Source organism: Periplaneta americana, chromosome 4 (genome assembly GCF_040183065.1).
Source record: "Periplaneta americana isolate PAMFEO1 chromosome 4, P.americana_PAMFEO1_priV1, whole genome shotgun sequence".
Taxonomy (NCBI): Eukaryota; Metazoa; Arthropoda; class Insecta; order Blattodea; family Blattidae; genus Periplaneta; species Periplaneta americana.
In genome coordinates, this window is record NC_091120.1 from 42,464,290 (window position 1) to 42,485,100 (window position 20,811).

The 20,811-nt window shown below is 35.2% G+C and overlaps 1 protein-coding gene across 3 annotated transcripts in view; it reads right to left on the reverse strand.

Annotated features, from left to right (window-relative positions):
* The window catches only part of Oga (O-GlcNAcase), a 64,775-nt gene that overhangs the window by 15,180 nt on the left and 28,784 nt on the right, over positions 1-20,811 (reverse strand). For 2 of the 3 annotated variants that reach the window (XM_069823255.1, XM_069823252.1), the window contains 3 exons: positions 16,268-16,442; positions 13,182-13,235; positions 10,952-11,037 (listed from right to left, as the gene is read on the reverse strand). In XM_069823255.1, the coding sequence (XP_069679356.1) occupies positions 10,952-11,037; positions 13,182-13,235; positions 16,268-16,442 (315 nt within the window). The remainder of the gene's footprint in view (positions 1-10,951; positions 11,038-13,181; positions 13,236-16,267; positions 16,443-20,811) is intronic. The other variant, XM_069823254.1, reaches the window with a different exon arrangement.

Consider the following 20,811-nt stretch of genomic DNA (forward strand, 5'->3'; position numbering starts at 1 on the left):
GAACATGTAATATGCTGCCGTGCCGCCACGTTGCACCTCCCGTGATGTTCCGAGCAGACCTAAGAGGCGTGGTTATAAGCACTAGGGAATTCTCGGTTCAGGACATGAGACACGGGCAGTATGTTATATTTATTGGGTTTTTTCTTGGATGTTATATAATAGTATTAGATTTTGTGCCATGTGTAAACATGAAGGCCATGCTAAAATTTAAGGAAGTTATTTATCCGTTTGTGCTTTTTCCACTTTCAGGAGAGGAGTGTTTTCAATACGTTATTTTAATTCATTTTGTTATTCTTCACCTGGTACTTTAGTAGGGCCAATATTTATATACTGATACACATTCTTACACATATATTTGTTATTTAAATTGTTCTTGTTTTGGCTCAGGTTCTATTAAAATGATCTTTTCATGTGATGGAGTTTTTATATATTGTTATGTAACAAGGCATCCAGCAGATTCCTCATTCCCTACGTTATTATTGTCCCATTAGGTTCATGGACAGGGAAGCGATTCCAGCACATCTCAACCTACATTATACCATATCATCATCATCATCATATCCCTCACGTATTAGACCCTACAGGATCTGTTACGGTCTCATGCCAGCGCTTTCGTGGTCTTCCCAATTTCCTCTTTCCTCTTGGTACATAAGTAAGATACCATATCATAGAATTGTAAAAACTAAGTGTTCATGATATTTGGTTCTATACAATGAATTGTAAAATAAGACTCCACTTGTATGACTATACTAAAGATAAAAATAAATAAATAAATAAATAAATAAATAAATAAATAAATAAGTAAATAAAAGCTAGCCAAAACATTCCTACAGGACAATGGCTTCCTACAGAAGTAGAGAGTTCTATTCTCACATGGTAAACCAGTCCATGAGAGATCTAACATGACAATACCAGTACTAGAATATGTAAAATGAAAATCAGACAATGAACACATTTACGATGGAGAAAAATGATAACCTCAAATGAAAACTGGACTTCACAAAGGAATATAAATGACAATGCATCAACGTAGAATGTAATAAATATTATATTCATTGTATAGAGTACGAATGTGCATTAAGGACATATAGATAATGTTATATGATGAAGAAGCAATATATCCACAATAAAATTTTCTATATTATCCTAACTTTAAAGAATCCTGTAAGGATTCTAAGAACAGCAATGCTTTTTTTTTTTACACAAACTGCTACATGAACGGACAAAATTAGTTACTGGCTGCAAGAAAATCATGATTATTAAGTCAGTGATTTCATGTGCATTTAAATTCAACTCTCCCTCTCTCCAAACCAACATTCCAAAAATTACATATTGGACTGTTGAACACTAATTGATTAATTGGTATGGCTAATCATAATTACAGAATTTTTTTTTTTTCAATTAGTATAAAAGTTTTATGACTTTATTTAACATGTATATCTAAAAAATACTAAGCAATTTTTCAGTATAAGATTTTAACACCAATGATCTCTCTCATTATTATGTTAACCTACCAATTAACCAATAAATAAAAGATTAATCAACCAAAGAGAAATAAATATTATAAAAGCAAACACTTAACAGTAAGTGTTCAAACAAATTTTACTAGAAACTATTACGGTAATTCTATATTAATTTACCAGGTAATTGTTCTGTACTTTATACAGTATAATATATAAAGTACATGTCCCAGTTAGATCACTTGGATAGAAGGGTGACTTTGTTCTGTGCAGGATTAAGGTGACAGGATACGGGACTTATCTTCGAATGGGCTGCAATAAATGATGTTAGCATCTTCCTCCTATTACTTGAAAGAAAACATTTGCCAGATATTTCTTTCAATGTACGACAGATCAATATCTGTGCACATTTTTTCGCATGATGTGTTTGTTACTGCAGATACAAACTGGGTTCTTGACCAAGTCACTCCATATGATTGGAGTGAATTCTAGAGTTACATGGGGGTGATAGAAAAGAAATACTAAGAAAGAGATGGAGTTGGTCTGCAAATAATAGATAACATAGTCATTAGCAACATGGATTCTGACAGTGATTGTTAAGGAGACATATAGTATAAAACTTCACTAGAAGAATTCGATTAACGTAACATACATTTTGTTGTTTAGGAATATCTGTAAAAAGCATCCTTAATCAGTCATCCACTTCTCCATCCTCTTCTAGTATTAAGTGACGTCCTGGTTGATCCAGGAACAGAGATGAAGTATATATTAATATGTACAAAGCATTAGAAGATACACTTTACTGCGAGATGAAAAAGCTGCAATCATACATGTTCCACTGAAAGTTGGTAATGCTAACTAAAGAATATTCAAGTAGCCCTCACCAATGCTATTGCAAATAAGGTATTACAGGTTGTTTATGATCAGTGCAAGAGAAGGAATTTTAGCAAGTGGAAGAGTTTCCTTTCCACAATTATAGCTAGAGAAAAGGGTGTTTGTGGTGAAATTTGTTTTTTGACACTGTGTTAAAATGTACAAAAGATTAAAAAAAAAAACAACAACAAAAAAAAAACGTAACAAATTTTCTACGGAATACTATCCGCAACTTGATAAGAAAATTTCACGAAAGAATTCATGCACAATACTCTAAAATGTGACCTTCATATTATAACAGAAGATACAATATTCAGACATATAATAATCTGTGGCACAAAACCATGAAGGACCAAGGCCGATTAGCTGGCTGCTAGCCTCACATCCACATGCTTCAGAAGAGGTGAACGATCATCTAACCAGAATGTAGGTATCATGTGGTTAGCACAATGATCCCCCGAGCCGTTGTAGCTGGTGTTTGTAACTGGATTTCACTACTTACTGTAGCTCTCGACATTAATCACGATGCTGGATCAACACAAGTCCCATACACTGGCCAATATTTCATGAGAAAATTCCCTCTCCTGGAGAACTTGAACCAGCATATATCAGGGGCGTATTCTGCGGACTACCGGGGCTACCGGCGATAGCCCAAGGAAATTACAAAAGAAAAAGTTTATAATATAACATAATGTAATAATTTTGTATTATTAGTTTTACCACAGTAATTAAAATTAAAGTAATTGTTAGATTTATATGCGCTCTCTGCTCTCGAAAAGAAACAAGTTGTCAAGGCGGCATCACTGGAGAAACCGCTTGCTACGGGAGGTAGCCTGTGACCGTACCGCGCACGCTGTCCGGTCGCACAACTGCCCATCCCCCCGCTCTCTTCTGTTTCCAACGTGCAGTGTAAGGCCGGGTGAGTTGCCGCTCTCGTGATCGATTTCTTCGCAGGCGCGAAGCAACAGTACACTTAGCACGCTAACTCATGAATGTAATTGTGTTCTTGCAGTGCAGTATTTTAAATTTGTGATTTGTTCGAGTGTCTAAGAGTTATATTAATTGTGAATTATTAAGTTTTTAATTTCCCAATTAAGTGATATTGTGAAAAATATGGCAGAACAAGTTTCTGGAGAGGTTTGTGTTGAAAATGACTGTGTAATAGAAGGTTTATTAAAAGTGCCTTTTAACCGTCGTACATACAACGAGGAAGTTGAAATTGTGAAAATGGAAAGACCAACTCCTGAGTTAAATTTGTCCTTGGACGTAAAAGAAAATCAGCGTGAGTACACACGCCATTTCACTTCAACATCATATGGTAAGTGGAATTGGTTGTGTGGTAGTTCTAAACTGTCTAAACTATTTTGCTGGCCATGTTTGTTATTTAGCCACGAAACTAATGTGTGGTCAAAAGAGGGTTTTCTAATATCAACTCCCTTCGAACGGCAGTCCTAAAACACGACAAATCAAAAGCTCATATTTGTAGTAGCATGAACTTTGCAAACTTTGGGAAGACAAGAATTGATTTACAGCTAGATAAGCAAAAAGCTCTACATATCAACCAACACAATGCTCCTGTGGAAAAAAAAATCGGGAGATTTTACTGCATCTTATTAATGCAGTCTGCTTTCTAGGAAAACAAGAATTGGCTTTTCGGGATCATAATGAGAGTGTGGAATCAGACAATAGAGGAAATTATATTGAATATTTAAGTTCCTTAAGTGAATTTGACCATTTACTGGCCAATCATCTTGAGAGTTCAACAGTATTTCGTGGTACTTCTCCCGCAATTCACAATGACTTAATATTTGCTATAAGTGGGGTTATGATAAAGAACATAAAATCTGAAATAGAAGAAGCACCTTTTGCGGCCATTGTTGTTGATGAAACAAGTGACTGCTCTAATCAGAGTCAATTGTCCACTGTTTTAAGATACGTCGACAGTACTGCCAATGTTCAAGAACGGTTTATAGGATTCACAAATGTCAGTTCGGGCAAAACTGCTGCTGCTTGGTTTCAGCATGTGGAAGGTGTTATAGCAGAATACAATGTCGGCAATAAGTTAATTGCACAGACATACGATGGTGCTTCAGTTATGGCGGGAAATATTAATGGCTTAAAAACAAAAGTTCAAGGAAAGTATCCTCAAGCACTATTTGTCCATTGTTACAGCCATGTTCTCAATTTAGTTTTGCAACAAACTACTTCATCCATTCCAGAATGCCGCATTTTTTTTCAAAACACTGTCGGGTTTAGCTGCATTTTTCTCATCATCTCCTAAAAGATCAGAAAAACTCAAGAATTTATGAACAAGAAACTCCCAAAAGTAGCACCAACTAGATGCAATTTTACATCTCGGCTTGTAAATACAGTAAAGTAATACAGAGAACAACTAACTGCTTTCTTTGAAAATATCATTTGTAATGACTCTGAAGAAAACTGGGTTGATGTAATTGTGCAGGCTCAAGGATATTTGTATTTTTTCACACAGTTTCAGAATATATTTCTTCTTGAAGTCTATGCTAGAGTGTTCGCACATACAGATGTGCTCTACAGTATTCTTCAGACAAAAAGTCTAGACATAGCATACTGCTTGCAAGAGGTATCAAAGTTAAAAAATACTATATTCGAGTTCAGACGTAGTGGGTTTCCGTCCATATGGAGTAATATGGAAAATGAAAATTCTTCAGCCAATACAATGGAACCACCATTAAAGCGAAGAAAAGGAGATGATGAATTGAAATACAGGCAGCTGTAGATCGTATGCACATGGAAATTACTGACAGATTTTCTGATTATGGAAAGCTTCAGTTTACATATCTTCTAGATTCTCAAAAATTTTCTGCTTATAGAGAAAACTTCCCGAATGAGGCACTAAACAAATTATTTCAGTCCTATAACAGTCACTTTGATCAAGTACGTTTGAAAAATGAATTAAGTGTAATATATTCAGCAGAGGTCTTTGATTTTTCGAACAAACCTATCCATGAAATATTATCTGCCATATATGAAAACCAGCTTAACCAAGTTATTCCTGAAGTCCTTAAATTGGCAACATTAATTGTGACAATACCAGCTACGTCAGCATCAGTAGAAAGAACATTTTCTGCGTTAAAGAGAATAAAATCCTACTGTAGATCAACTCATACACAAGAACGTTTATCCGGCTTGGCACTGATGTCCATTGAAAAGTCATTTCTACAGAAACTTCGCAAGCGGCCCAACTGTAATTTCAATGACGAAGTCATCAAAGTATTTTCGTCCCAATCAAGACGTCTGAAATTCATATATAAATAGGTAAGGAATTTTATTATAGGGACTTTAAAATATATTTTGTGTAATAATAGGGTCAGTGGTAGCCCAGGCCCTTAAACCAGTATATGCCACTGGCATATATTCCGTAATAGTGAATTCTAGGCATGATGCCTATAGCACAGGATATTCAGACAGCTCAAAGTACTTAAATGTCAATGAGAAATTGGCACAAAAGACGAATGTTTTCGTTTTTATGTAATATGATTTGCACATGTACAAAGTATATCACACGTAAGTTGAAATTTACATACAAAAAATCCTTACTGCGAATGGTTTCAAATTCATTAATCCTTACGAAGTGACATACTGGATAAAAACAGTTTTTACAGATGAAGTTCAGTTTCATTTTCTAATCTATGTGAAAATTTGATCAGCAGAAAAATCTTCCCCACTCCTCCCAAGTGTAATTAATTATTTAGAACTTAATAAAGAGAGATACTGTTTCCTTTCATTGCAAAAGTAACCCAAACTGAACGTATTTTATTTTAATATGACAGTATCACTTTCGAAACACTCAACAACATAAAATTTTCGAAAAAAATTTTCATCTCACACACTTTCATTCCCTCCATTTATTTCTTCTGTGGTGCTACCAAGTCGTTTGTCTATTAACATGACCCAGAAATAATTCATGATCTACAGAAAGAAGTCAGTGTCAGGCAGAATATTGGATGTTCAAAAATAAACAAAAACATGTTGAATTTTGCTTTCAGGTCCATGATAAACACTTTCATCACTACCTGTACAGGTAAGTATAATGGTTGAACACTTTCGTTTATTTATTTATCTAAGTTTTATTTTCACTTTTGTCCATTCAGTCTTTCTTGAAATCAACTGAAGTTCAGTGATGCCAACAAAATACCCTTAGTTTCTGCTATATTTTAGAGTGTAGAAGTGTCTACTTCTCAAGTCAGAAGATAAGCACAGACTGTACAATTTAATTATAATATAGTACTAGTAAAATTGGTGTGAACACTGTGAACAAACATTTACAAAAATAAATTAAATTTTATCTGAAAAAGTAACAGAAATCAACAATGTATGATTACGCCCTGCGCAGCAGTAAACCACAACGCTTGAGCTTGCCTTTCATAATGCAAAATGCTTTCATCGCTTCCGCGTTAAACTCAGCTCATGTGTCATGCAGAAAGAACTACCTATGTCACAACTGAATGACACATTGCTATCGCGCATAGCAAGTTTTGCTCCACATTACATACATATAACATTTCTTCTTCTTTTAATACGTTGTTTTTCTTACATCACTCAATTTTGGTCATTACACCTAATCCTATACAACAATATATCCTTTAAACATTCTCATGTTACCTGTGAAATTTTAAATTTAGTTTTCAAATATGAGCACATAACAACTGTGGCATTAGCTATGCTTAACTAATCTCTCTTTAATTTATACCCATTTTCAATTTATGTCCTTGTATGTGTGTAGCTGTGCAATCAGAAACATACAAGAAGATTGTTGATAAGCAAGACAAGTTCCTCACTCTTCTTCATCAGCAATCATCACTGTTATAATATCTGTTTCCAACAAATAAAAATTGAGTAAAGGCAGACTTGGACATAAAATTTTATCTTTACAGTTAGATTAAAATAAATATCCGACTGATATTTCTGCTGTGAAAGGTACATGCTCATACAAATTACAGTTGTGTCACTTCATGAAAAATTATTCTACACAATTTCGTTAAATATCTTTATTTATTTCCTCAGAACTAGGGACCTGAAAATTGTGTATTTGTGAAACCATCTGCGAATGTTTAAATTGCGGGGTAGAAAGTATTTTTCTTCATCTGTAAGGTAATTTAGCATTATTTTCTATGCGAATTTCCTATCAAATTGCAAAATCGCAATAAAAATGCTATTTAATAGCAATTTATCAGTAAAATGCTATTTTTCAAGTGAAAAGCTCATTATATATTGTGGTGCCAATCTGGATTGTTCTGGTTGCCTCAGGAGTGTGCGCGCACATCTAGTGAGAAGAAAGTTGCAGGGAAACAAACTCGAGCTTCGGTAGCACGGTACAGAGCGAGGGGAGAAGGCTACGGTGATGGCACAGAGCGGAGAGAGCAAGGGAAACATCTAGAAGCAGATTTCTCTCGAAGGTCCAGAAACCCATGCAAATGGAAGATTTCAGAATACGTGGTGTAGTAATAAAAACGCAATTTGCCGATAGAGAGTCAGTCACTCTTGGACAGCAGGCGAGTTCGACGTGCAGTGGACTGCATTTGGAAGAACTGTATTCGACGTGCAGTGTACCCCAGCTGGGAGCCGGGCTCGACGTGCAGTGAACAGCATCTGGGAGATCGGGGCTCGACGTGCAGTGGACTGCAGCTGGAAGACTTCGGTTTGATGTGCAGTGAACCACATCTGGGAGACCTGGGTTCGACATGCAGTGGACCGCAGCTGGAAGACTTGGGTTCGACATGCAATGAACCGCAGCTAGGAGACTTGGGTTCGACGTGCAGTGAACCGCATCTGGGAGACCTGGGTTCGACGTGCAGTAGACCGCAGCTAGGAGACCTGGGTTCGACGTGCAGTGGACCGCAGCTGGGAGACTTGGGTTCGACGTGCAGTGAACCGTAGCTGGGAGATTTGGGTTTGACATGCAGTGAACCGCATCTGGGAGACCTGGGTTCGACGTGCAGTGGACCGCAGCCGGAAGACCTGAGTTCGACGTCCAGCGAACTGGAGTGAGTCCGTGACTGTGACCTTGTCCACCAGGCGAGTGTATAACGCATTTCGGTAAACCCGAGTTCGACGTGCAGTGAAATTCAGCGATGAGCTAGAAGAACTAGCCAAGGCAAGCGAACTGTGAACTGACAGTTTTGTTCTGCACATAGTGCATTGTGAACATTAATTGAAATTAGGAGTAACATTGTTGTTCTTCTCAATAATACACGTCGTGCATTGTCATTGTCGTCGTGTGGAGTGCATTAACAACTATTGTGTTGCTGCGTTCAGTGAAATACCCACTGTTGTCGGGTGAATTATTAAAAATAAAGTCAAATTGTTATCGGGTGTGTGATGGTTAAAGCAGAATAAAAGTCACAATATGATACAAAAATTAAAGGCACTTTTAAGTCCATTGGATGAAGATACATGTAAAGATGTGTTTTCCAAAGCTGCTCAGTCAGCAAACAATAAACTGTCAATTTTGAAGTAAAAGGACCCTGGCAGAAAGAACTTTGAGGCTATAGAGAAGACATTCTACCCGAAGAATGTAGTTCTACTGAACAATGTTGACGAATCTAATAATGACATGTTTAAAGGATTTTCCAAGTATACCAAAACAAGAAATTCGAAGTGCACACAATTCATTTAAGAAGCTTATTTCAACAACAGGTGAAAAATGAAAAATGTGACATAGTGAAAGTGTTTAATGCTTTAAGAACAGAAAATACAGAATTTTCAGTATGTTGTTTGCAAGTATTGTGGACATCAACAAAAAATATTGACAGTGAACGTGTTTTATCACAGTATGGTGCTGTTGTTTCAGACAAATGATGTAACTTGGAGGAAAACGCTGAACTGTACACAATGTTATCTTTCGAGAAATGAAAGATAGAATTCACAAGTTTCCTTTGGAAAATAACAGATGCTAATTTGGAAAAAGTAGATGCTAATTTCAGAAAAATAGATGCTAATTTTGATGAAAACAGATGCTAAAATTCAGGTCCCTACTCATAACTGTAACTGTACTTCTGATTTTAACTACACACAACATAACAGTGAAACTTTGTTCCTTTGTAATAATTAAAGCAATTTTCTGCACAACTAATGCCTTACCTTGCTTGCAAATATTATTGGCAAATTGATACTGTATATTTTTAATTTTTTTTACCTTCCTACATAGATATTTGTGCAAATGTGACAAGTTGCTGACTACAATATTAATTGACGTTTATGAATTATGATGCTACTTCACATTTTATACATGAGAACACAGTAATACAATTTGAGAACACAACACAACTATGGAGGCAATCGAAATGATTTAAGTGTTGTTAGGTAAGATGTGATGCCAAAATAGGGCAACAAATGTTAGCAGTAAAGATTCAATAGGGTGAGCATAGTGATCACCTTGACAATGAAGGCAGAGTCCCCCTTCCACAACGAAGGTCAAATACAAACTTTATTTAATCATTTATCTTCATATCCATAAACAAAAGAAAGTTGTTGTTGTTTTCTAATGCCAGGCGTTTGACAATAAAGTCATTTGACCTCTTGCACTCCAATATTTTTCAAAGATACCATCATGACCAGCCACTGAAGCACAGATTTTGAAGTGTTCCGAATCCATTTCTTGGTTTGAGTTGCACAATGGACAGTTAGGGGACTGATATATTCCAATTCTATGCAGGTGTTTGGCCAAACAATCATGGCCTGTTGCCAATCTAAATGCAGCTACAGACGATTTTCGTGGTAAATCGGGAATTAACTGTGGATTTTGATGCAGAGAGTTCCATTTTTTCTCTTGGGATTGTGTTATCAAATTTTGTTTGTTGAAGTCTAAGTATGTAGATTTAATAAATCTTTTCACAGAGTAATACGTAGATTTAGTAACAGGTCTGTAAGTAGCAGTGCTGCCCTTCTTTGCTAAAGCATCCGCATTCTCGTTTCCCAGGATTCCACAATGGGATGGTATCCATTGGAATACAATTCTTTTATTGAGTGATATTAATTGAGAGAGCATTTTAGTTATTTCTGCTGTTTGAGATGAAGGTGTGTGTTTAGAGACTATTGATAGAATAGCTGCTTTGGAGTCTGACAATATAACTGCATTTTTAAATTTACTGATGTGGCATAGAAGATTCCTGAGACTTTCACTTATTGCAATGATTTCTCCATCATAACTTGTTGTTCCATACCCAAGAGATCTATAAAGTGAGAAGAGACAGCACGTAACACCTACACCGGCACCTTGTTCTCTGGAGATCAAGGATCCGTCAGTGTATAAATGAAGCCAGTTTTGTGGAGGGTATCTAATATTATTAATATCTAATATTAATAATAAATTAAAACAAAAGAAAGTTCTACAAGCAATAAATTTGCTACTTGGGACCAACAGTTTTACTTCCTCATCCAATGGAGGGCATATTCAGCATTTTTTTCCCCTTTGCCCTTGCCTGTTTTTGAATCATTTTGGATTCAGAGGAGAGCACAGACCACGGAAGATGATCGAATCTCATAATGTTAATAAAATAAAAACGTAAAAATCAGTAATGGAGAGCAAAACTTAAAAAAACGCAAGCCGCTTGCATGTGCGCTGTGTTACCACATACTTGCAGATCAGCTGTCAGGCCACCCCTGAAAACCCAAGGTTCCTGTTCTCCACTCATAAAAGTCTCCTTCCAGCCTTTGGAAAACCCTATAGAGTAGCAAAAGCAAGCGCCCCAAACAAACAAATCACGCATTAGTACAAGCAAACAAAACAATACACAACTCACAACAGTGGTCACCATTTGTCCACTTCATTGAATGTTAGAGTTCATAGGGTGATTGTGAATTACGGACATGAAATAGTATAAGTGTTGAGAACTGTGAAAACCAATTCACTTCAAACGAAAATAACTTTATTTTAAAATTTTTCCTTGTTCTTAATGCCCCAACCTCACACACAATGAAGTGCTCATACTGATTCCCAGCGAACTGTACCAAGACATGGAAGATATCTGACCTATGATAGGTCAAATGGGTACAGTATTTTATTCCCTTGTAGTTATTAGTAAGAATAGCTAATTTCAATAGTGATAACGTAATGGAAGATACTACATAATGATTTCCCTTTTCAGTGGATATGTATCTAATAAGATTTACTAACAAAACTATATTTCCTAAAGACAAATTATAAGCTAAAATTTTGTTGACAAGATATACTAACGGACTCGACTGCTTACAAAATTAAATGTGATGTACAAACAAGAATTTTCCTGTGCTAAAAGGCAATATTAGAACAAGTAGTGTAATTTTTGTGAATATAGGGAATGTATTATAATGTACCCTCTTGAACTATTATACTCTGTCCTTATTTTTAAACAATGTATAGATAAAGCCCACAACAGGACCAAATTGAAATGAACCACAATTATGGATTTGACTTTCTGAACCCCTAACAAACTCAAACATGATACTCATTGAAAATGTAGAAGAATGGTTCATTTTATTCAGAAACTGTTGTGGGACAGCCAGCATATGAAGTGAAAGGGGCATGCCCTGAGCGTACAGCCACATGTCAGTTGCAGTATAGAGTATTTGGGGGCCCACCTCATAAAAACCAAGTCGGCATCAGCAAATGTGCGCAATTACGCTATAGCCAGCAAAATAACTACGCAAAAAGCGCATTCCCTAACGAATCGCAACACCAGGCGCAACTGCTAAATATGCAAATAATCACAGAGCCTCTTCCTTCAGGTAGTTATTACCATCTAAAAGAGGCAACAAGAACTACAAAACATGGATACGTTTTAATCTCTGAAAAGAAAAATTGATCTCTCTCTCACAACAATACAGATACTGGCCAGATCCAGATTATAAAGAACATGTCATCTTGAAAATGAAGTTTGTAGGGGATTTTCCAAAAAATACCAACTCCAAGCCTAAATTTTGAAGTTGAATCAAATGCATTCCCTCTATGGTTAACGACAAAAATTATAACTGCAAAACAAAAAATAAAACTAATGACTAAATAATGTGTTCAAATAATTCCACATTTTTGTTTAGATCCCCAGTCCTGCAATATCCTAGTAATACAATCTTTTGAAGTTGGTAGGTTCTGGAAATATTTTTTTCGCCCAAATATAATTTGAAACACAAACAGAAGTCTATTCTCAAAATGAGTGCGTTCTTTGTTATGGAAATAGCCAGCATTTCGATTATTCATCTCAATCTTTGTTTCTTGAGTTTCCTAGAAAAGAAAGTTTACTAAATTGTAGCATAGGATGGTAGCCTCCACTATCCTCGGCCTTCCGAGGTTTGGCATGGCTAGTTGATCAACAGCTGTTAATAACGCAAAGCGCAGCGCACATGTGGCTCTGACCCTAACAAATACAAGGTAGTCCCACAATCCATTAGCCACAGTACAACATTTATTCCATGTAATAAACATAGAGACAGTTATGCTCCTGGAGGGACACTAGCAGAATTAAAACAGTGTAATAGCTATGAGTATTGAAACAAAATATATACAGAATACTCTGGGGAAATGAAATATCACATGACAGGCATATTCTCTAAAGAGCTAAGACTTGATATTCACAATCATGCTTAAGGATAACTGTGATATTCACATGATTAAACTCTACTTTAACTCTGAGATGATCTGCGATAAATTAATCACTACTTTTAACTTCGTTATTACATACAGGAATAAATTATCCCATTGCCAATGGATTTGGAAGCAATAAAATAGTTTTATCACGAAACTAAAGAATCATTCTTTTCATTCAAGGCGGCAGAAGCTCAATGCCGCTTTAACAAGAGAGTTACGGTTGATGTTACTATGGAGATGCGTACATGTGTAGCTGCCCAGTGTGAAGGTTGCCATCATGTGCGGGAACTGGCCACTCGCTGCAGGATAACACACAGAGAGAGCAAGAAGAAAGAAAACAATGCCATTAGATCTCATCCACACTGCTGCTCATAAACACACAGCAACCTTGGAAATCTCTATTCAAGTAACAAAAAGAAGTACACAGAACATTATCTTACAAATGGCGTTCAAATAAAGAACAACCACTGAAGACGTGTTATGTGCTTAACTGCTGTGTAATTCATTACAGTTTTACAGCGCATTCAACAGACCAAAAATATATTCAGTATTAGACAGTTATGTTAAAATTCATGTAAACTGTTTAACTCATGCACTTCCAAGGTCACTGACAAAGTAATGAAAGAAAAACATAAATAATACAGTTTTGATTCAAATTAAAACTTTTGCACTGGATCCCAACCCATTAGATAATTACTGTAACTGAAGTTACTCTTTCCAAAACTAATTATTCTTACACAATAGATCTGATTTCTGACCAAATAGTCAAGAAGATTTTTTTTATGTAGCCATTGATTAAAGCAAGAAAACATAATTATCATTCAGTATAATGCAACAAAAAAGAACGGACTACAAGGAAGAATTTCCTAATGTTACAGGACACAAACTGCATTAGTGCATTTTTTCCCCTTTTACAAAATAATTTTAGAAAGCAACTAAATCAAATAAGTATGTCCCCAGAGTCACAAAACCGATGCTGGACTAATTTTTGTAAATATTTCATTTAAGAAAATGTCTTTCTAAGGTTGTGATATTTCACTACATCAAATATCATACCAGTCAACTAAACTCAATGTGTTAATGTCATGCTTATAAAATTTATTCTTAAATTTTAAAAACAAAACTGAATTATGTAATGTTATTTTGAGGACCACAAGAAAGACAAAATAACTAATAATTATTACTTTTGTTTATAATTACAAGGAAAATAAAATTTATACAATTATTGTGCTTTTTAATCTGTACAGTCTATGTAACATTAAAATAAAGATTTGGGAATATTACGAGAATTGCTGCTGCTTCTCTCTGAGAATTGCGCAAGCAACGTTTCGCAAAGCGCATATACAGCACAAAAAGACAGGATGCCAAAAGTAGCTGCTTACATTTCAGGTTGTAAGACAAAATTGCTTACCAATCAATTCAAGTAACAATGTGTTTTAAATAAATCAGCTGTTCAGCGTAAGTGAACACCTGTTACCACAAACTTTGGTCCCAAAGACACTCAATAATAATGTTCCTGAACTGTTAGAGCTCATTTTAGGTCACCCGAGTCATTGTTACTGTATTCCAGACATCCACATTCATTACAAAATTCGAACTTACACTGCCAGAATAAAGCTGCTATTAAACAGGTTTATTCAAGAATATAGTAAGAATTCTATATAAATTGGACACCTCAACATTTTGTAACACAGTTCATATCAAAATCTGTTGATCAGAATTTTAAGACTGAATTTAATTAGAAACAAAATCCATGTAAACAATGACATCATGTAAAACAATTTATCTGCCTGTGAATCAATCAGTCATCAAATTTTGTTGTGAACTATGTACAAAAGTAAACGATCTCGCAAAGCGCATATTCCAATTGCCAGAACCAGACAAAACTTGATATGATCTGTAACTGTTAAAATAACTGCATAGATACATACATTAACAAGACATATCAAGTTCTGTCTGAATCAATCTGAGCTTCTCACTCCCAAAATATGCACACAACCAAATAATGATAAAAACCATTCAAGTTACACAGAAATGCGAATCAGTTTCATTCAAAATGGAAATTTTTAAAAAATCTGCCTGCATATCTTGGGAATATTCCACTCGATCTCTCAAAGAGATGCAGGAGTAATATCAACTTTTAGAATCAGTTTCTTCTAATACTATGGATTTTGTAATCTATTTTCATTTAATTTGCCTACAACATATTTAAAAAAAACGCACGTCAAAGAGACAATTTTGAAATAAGAATTAACTATGGTTTTCTTATAGAATGTTTCAACTGATCTGGATAATATTATAACTATATAACCAAGAAAATACATTCCAAACTTTCAGGATATAAATACATAAACATTATAATACCGGACGTGCTGTGATTCCTAACAAAAATTGGTTGCTTGCTTAAACCAACAGATATTAAATAATTCAGGTTGGGAGCCAATGACATTTGCTACACATGTATTTCCATGTATAATAGATACAAGGCATTTTTCTTCTTACTATTTACAAAGAATAAGAGAAAATACATTTACATAATTTGTGAATGAGTCTAAGAAAACTGACAAAACATTATAAAGGACCACACAAATTAATGGTGAAGACTACATTAACAATTTCATGAATTTTACATAAGCATGGCACAGACAAGAATTAAAGTAACTCATGACCCGAGAACTATTACAAATATATATATAATGCGAACAAAATATATAATTAATTAAAAGAGATATGAGAAAACACAGTTCCATTTATCTCTCGATTATTAAAAAACATTTCAATTGATCTAAGATATGGCCATAATTCGATAACTCGATAGTATCAAAACAATAGAGCTGATGTTAAAATGTTGGAAAATGTGGTATGTAATAATGCTAGAAAAAGATAATAAAATTGATCTCCGAAAAATTTGTTCTGAAATGCAGTGCTAACAAGATCGGAAACTGCAGAGACAGAAATCAATCATATCTCACTACAGACGAATTGTTGGTTACAATTACACGTATAAAAATAAAAGAATGATTTTTATTCCTAATAAATAATGTTCATGTACATTCAAACTTAATTCTCAAACATTACAGTATTTCTACTATTTTGAGGAGTGGAAGTGGAGAAAAAGGGAAAGATTCAAAACTAGAAATTTAATACTGTAAAATGGGATTTAACATTTAAGTAGTCTCCCAACTAACCAATATAAAAAAAGAGAAAAGACGACAAACTTAAAATATCAATTAGGTTGTCTGATCGTCATATACTGTCATCAAAGAAAAATGCCTTGTAATTATGATTCTGAAAATAAAAATAAAATTCTGATTGTTCAAGATTGTCTTACCAAGCCATTTAACATAGGAATTAAGGAGTGAGACAACACCACGCATATCCCACACATAGGGGTAGAGGTCGTATAAAAGTTCCCTGTTGGCACAGAATGTCAGTCTTCTGAACAGACGATTCAAAGAGGTACTCATATCCTCCAAACGTGCAGCTCGCTCCAACCACTCTATAACCTTAACAATAAAACAAATTAATGTCACAAGGGTAATACATACATACATACTTATACACTTTGCATAATTAAAAATTCAGTCATTTTCTAATGCTACAAATGATTTTACTGTGTATAGCTTATTTTTCATGATCTGTTATTTAAAAGAAAGACAAATAATCCCAAAAGTAAGGCACTTGCCTTAAACAGATACATGTAATTATTAATTTTGCACTAATTTACATAAAACAGCTATTTACCAGGTGAAAGGGGAATAAATAGTGTTCCTTTAAGAGATGAATCAGGGAGAGAAGTTAGACATAAAATTCTAATACAATTGTGGTTATCTGTAAACTGTTTTTGAGATATTCCTACAAATAAAAGTGCACAGATGGAAACATTGCAACACGTGTTCATGTAAGAGATATCGTTGAGTAACAAGATAACAGTTCATAATTATGTGACTGCACGAAGGGTTTTTGTATCTGGTTTAACGACACTGTATCAGCTACTGGGTTCAATGAAATTGGCGATAGCAAGATGGTATTTGGTAAGATGAGGCCGAGGATTCACCACAGATTACTTGACATTCGCCTTAAGGTTGGGGAAAACCTCTGGAAAAAAACCAACCAGGTAATCAGCCCAAGTGAGAATCGAACCCACACTTGAGTTCAGCTCTGGATCAGCAGATAAACGCTCTAGTGCCTAAGCTACACCAGTGACTCACAAAAGGTTCATTACTCTAACAGGTCAAAGATGGAAACTAGTGGCTGTGCACAAGGGCGTCTGCAGGATCCAATCTCAGTGGTAGCAAGATGGCTAGAAAATTAGAGGCAATGGAGACAAAATTTAACATTAAAAATAGCCAGTTCTGAAATCTAAATTACCTTGCGCATGCATTCATAGTTCAAAACACTCGCTTTTGTTGAATTTTTTTGCCGAGGTTGAGAAAACATGTATCGAGTATGTACAGAAGAAATATTAAAAAAACCACGTAAAGAATATAAATCTCATCCCCTGTGGGCACCCGTGGCTGTGCACTTCCTTCTTCTCACTTTGGTCTTGCTTCTGTCTTACTTCTACCATTATTAAATGTTGTTTTATACTTTGCTTCAATAAAATTACGACGAAACTGTCAATTTTCTACAAAATTCCCCCATCACCTCTCCAACATCCATTTTCTTGGAATATGTATTTCAAAATTCAACTAAAAATGCTACTTCTCTCAAAACCTGCTCACAGAAGATTACAATGATACTACACTTTTTTGTTTCACTGTCCTGATTCATCTCTCAAACGGACCCTATTTAGTCTCCTGTGTATAGTAATCATTTCTAACGTTTTTCTTTTTACGAAAACTGTCATTTAAAATTGAAATGACTAGTAAAGTACATCAGTAGTTTACAATTAGACTCACTGGAGAGAATCTTAGCTCTTCTTATGCTTTGTTCTAGAGGTTCAATTACATGTAACAAATGTTTTTACTACTCATAACTACAGTGCATTTGCGTCACGCTTGATTCAATGAACGTGGGCAAGAGCAAGCCTGCAGAGCATGAGGTAAAACACGGTATTTTAGATCCGTAATCTCTGGGGTATTGAATTCATATAACTTCCATTAATTAATGGTATGTACACAATCATCATTTTATTTCACTAACCTGTGTCATAGTAGCTGCTGAAAGTGGTGTCCACTAGCATTCAGAAAATTCCTAACATCTTTTGATGAAATTTGAATTCACACGCTAAAGTTATCTGACAATTGTTAAAAAAAACTGTGTATTTGCGTACGATACCCATCTGAATTTACAGTATCTTAAAACAAATATCAGTCCTATTACTCGATTTGCTGTTATGGCACACCACACACTAATCATTTCATCATGCTGGGGAATTTCGTGAATTAATCGCGGATTTTCTGTGCACCAGCATCTATTGTTCTGTGAACATACATAACCACGTAAATGAAACCATGCGTCATGAGAGAAAATGATTAAATGTAAATCAACAATACCGTCAGCAGTGTTTCATAAAACCAAATTACAGAAATTTACTCGACTTTCATTGTTATGCATTGTTATGCAGCCGTAATTTTGAACTACAGTAACTCTGTAAGATTTCAATTTTAAAAGTGCAACACGACGTAAAGATTTATTAGGAGAACTTTCAAGTGATGCACCAATATCATCAAGTTTTGCTTATGTTAGAATCCTTCATTTTGGCATACAAATTTTAGAGTTCAGCGATCTCATTTCTCTTAATCTAACGACAAATTTTCGAGCTGTACCTCTATTTGGAGGTCGAATATCGGGGAATTTCTCTACAAATTGCTTAAACACTTTTTAGCATGAATTGTTCTGACGTAAGTTTCGTACATAAATTTTCGCTGTTGTAGAGTAAACTTTCAGCCAGCATTTCAATTATCTCAACAACTAATTTAATGCACAGCATACACACTTCAAATGTATTTAAAAGAAGTACGCAAGTGGCAACAACTGGTAACATACAAGCCCGTGCAGCCTTTAAGCATGAAGCAATCAGTGGTTGGAATGTTTCTGTGTTCTTTGGATCAAGCATGACGCAAACGCACTGTACAATACCCTTAGTAATCTGAGTTGGTTATACATGCAGTGTTGTATCAACTACTATGATATTTAACATTGATGGAAATGGTGATAGTGACTTGGTATTTCGCAAGATGAAGCTGAGAATTCGTCATGGGATTATATGATATTTGGGATTATCTGATATTTGACTCTCAGGAAAAACAGTGGAAAAACCTAACCGGATAAATCAGCTGTAGAAGGAATTGAAACAATGCCTGGGCACAGCTTTAGATCGGCAGGCAAAAACATTTACTGCCCTAACTATGCTGGTGGCGTTCTGATTGTATTATTGGCTGTATTCAATTGCTCTTCATTCCAGTATCCAAAACCAAGAACAATGTTAGATCAAGGATTCTGGAAGGTACAAGCCAATAATCTATCGTGAGTGGATTAATTTATGGCAATTTCCTTTGCAAAGATGAACAACCCATTATTCATGTTGGAAGAAATTTACGACACCAACACTACAAGGAAAACAGCAGACTGGCTTTTCGTGAAATATTATATTGCTATGTGAGACTATTTTAAAACTTGCTTTCCTCTAATTTTGTAAACAGCAATAGCTTAAGAATTATATGTGCAGTATTGTAGGTTACGTCGAAAATGGCAAGTGAATTGTACAATGCAAAATGCTACTGAGCACTGTGTTTCTGTACACTGACACAATATACCTGACAAAAAATCTTTTCAGCTGGAATGGATGCGATAAGAAGTTTCTAAAATGGATGAGAAAGAAGAAACTGAGAGTAATGCAAATACAAAGCACATAATCCGAAAAATACTGTTGTATTCCCTGCTCAAAATGTAAAGGAGCTTGGCATTGAGAAGCTTTCTTATTCCAGCCACTCACTCTACACTCAACATCTGAGTTTTGAACCAAAACACCTTTTAGGTTATAGGCTAATTAGAGTCCGGATTTCCATGCAAATGCATGTTTTTATATAAGCTTGTTACATTTCTCAAACTTTGCAAAAATTCGTTTTACAACTTATCGATTCCAATTAACCATACCTTTTCAGTGCATGTTTGCATGTTCTGGCCTTTTTTGGGAGTAAATTCATGCATAATGCATATTTCGAAGATTTTATTTAAATAATAGCATATATTTAGACCTTTACATTGTATATTATGTCCTTCTTCCGGCTTTATTGAATATGTTATGTTAACTTGCATAATAGTGCCTTTTATGAATGTTGCTTCATAGAATCTGGTATTTACACGTTATTTGTCCATTGAGAAGAAAATAAAAGAAAGCTAACAGTAATATGGTTTCATGGCATCCTACCTGACAACTAATCTTTGGACTTTCCACTAAATTCTCCCTTTCTTACACTGGAATTTCCCACTTCCAATCGCTCGTTACAAGTCTGAGGCCAAAATATTGAAAGAAAGGATTCTTGCAAACTGCAATTTAGTATACTTTTGTGTCGAATTGTGAAGTATTGCTATAGTTCTTGTTAGAATTGCAAGAAGAGATCTTGTGTCAAAACGAATTCAGGGAAAGGAATTTCTGAGGATGGACAGTGATAGTTTATAGTGATTGTTGTAATAAAGACGCAAGTACTTGTGTATTTTGGGATGTGCGATAGTGTTGCAGTTAAGGCATAACACTACAAAATTGGAAGGTCGTGGGTTCGATTCCCAATGGGGTCATGACCATGCGAAAATACAAAGGACTTACAATTCGAACTCACTTGGTCCCAAATTTCTTAAGTTAAGTATGCACCTATCACTTCTTGTGACGTAGAAAGATCATTTTCTGTGTTCAAGAATATGCTTCAGATA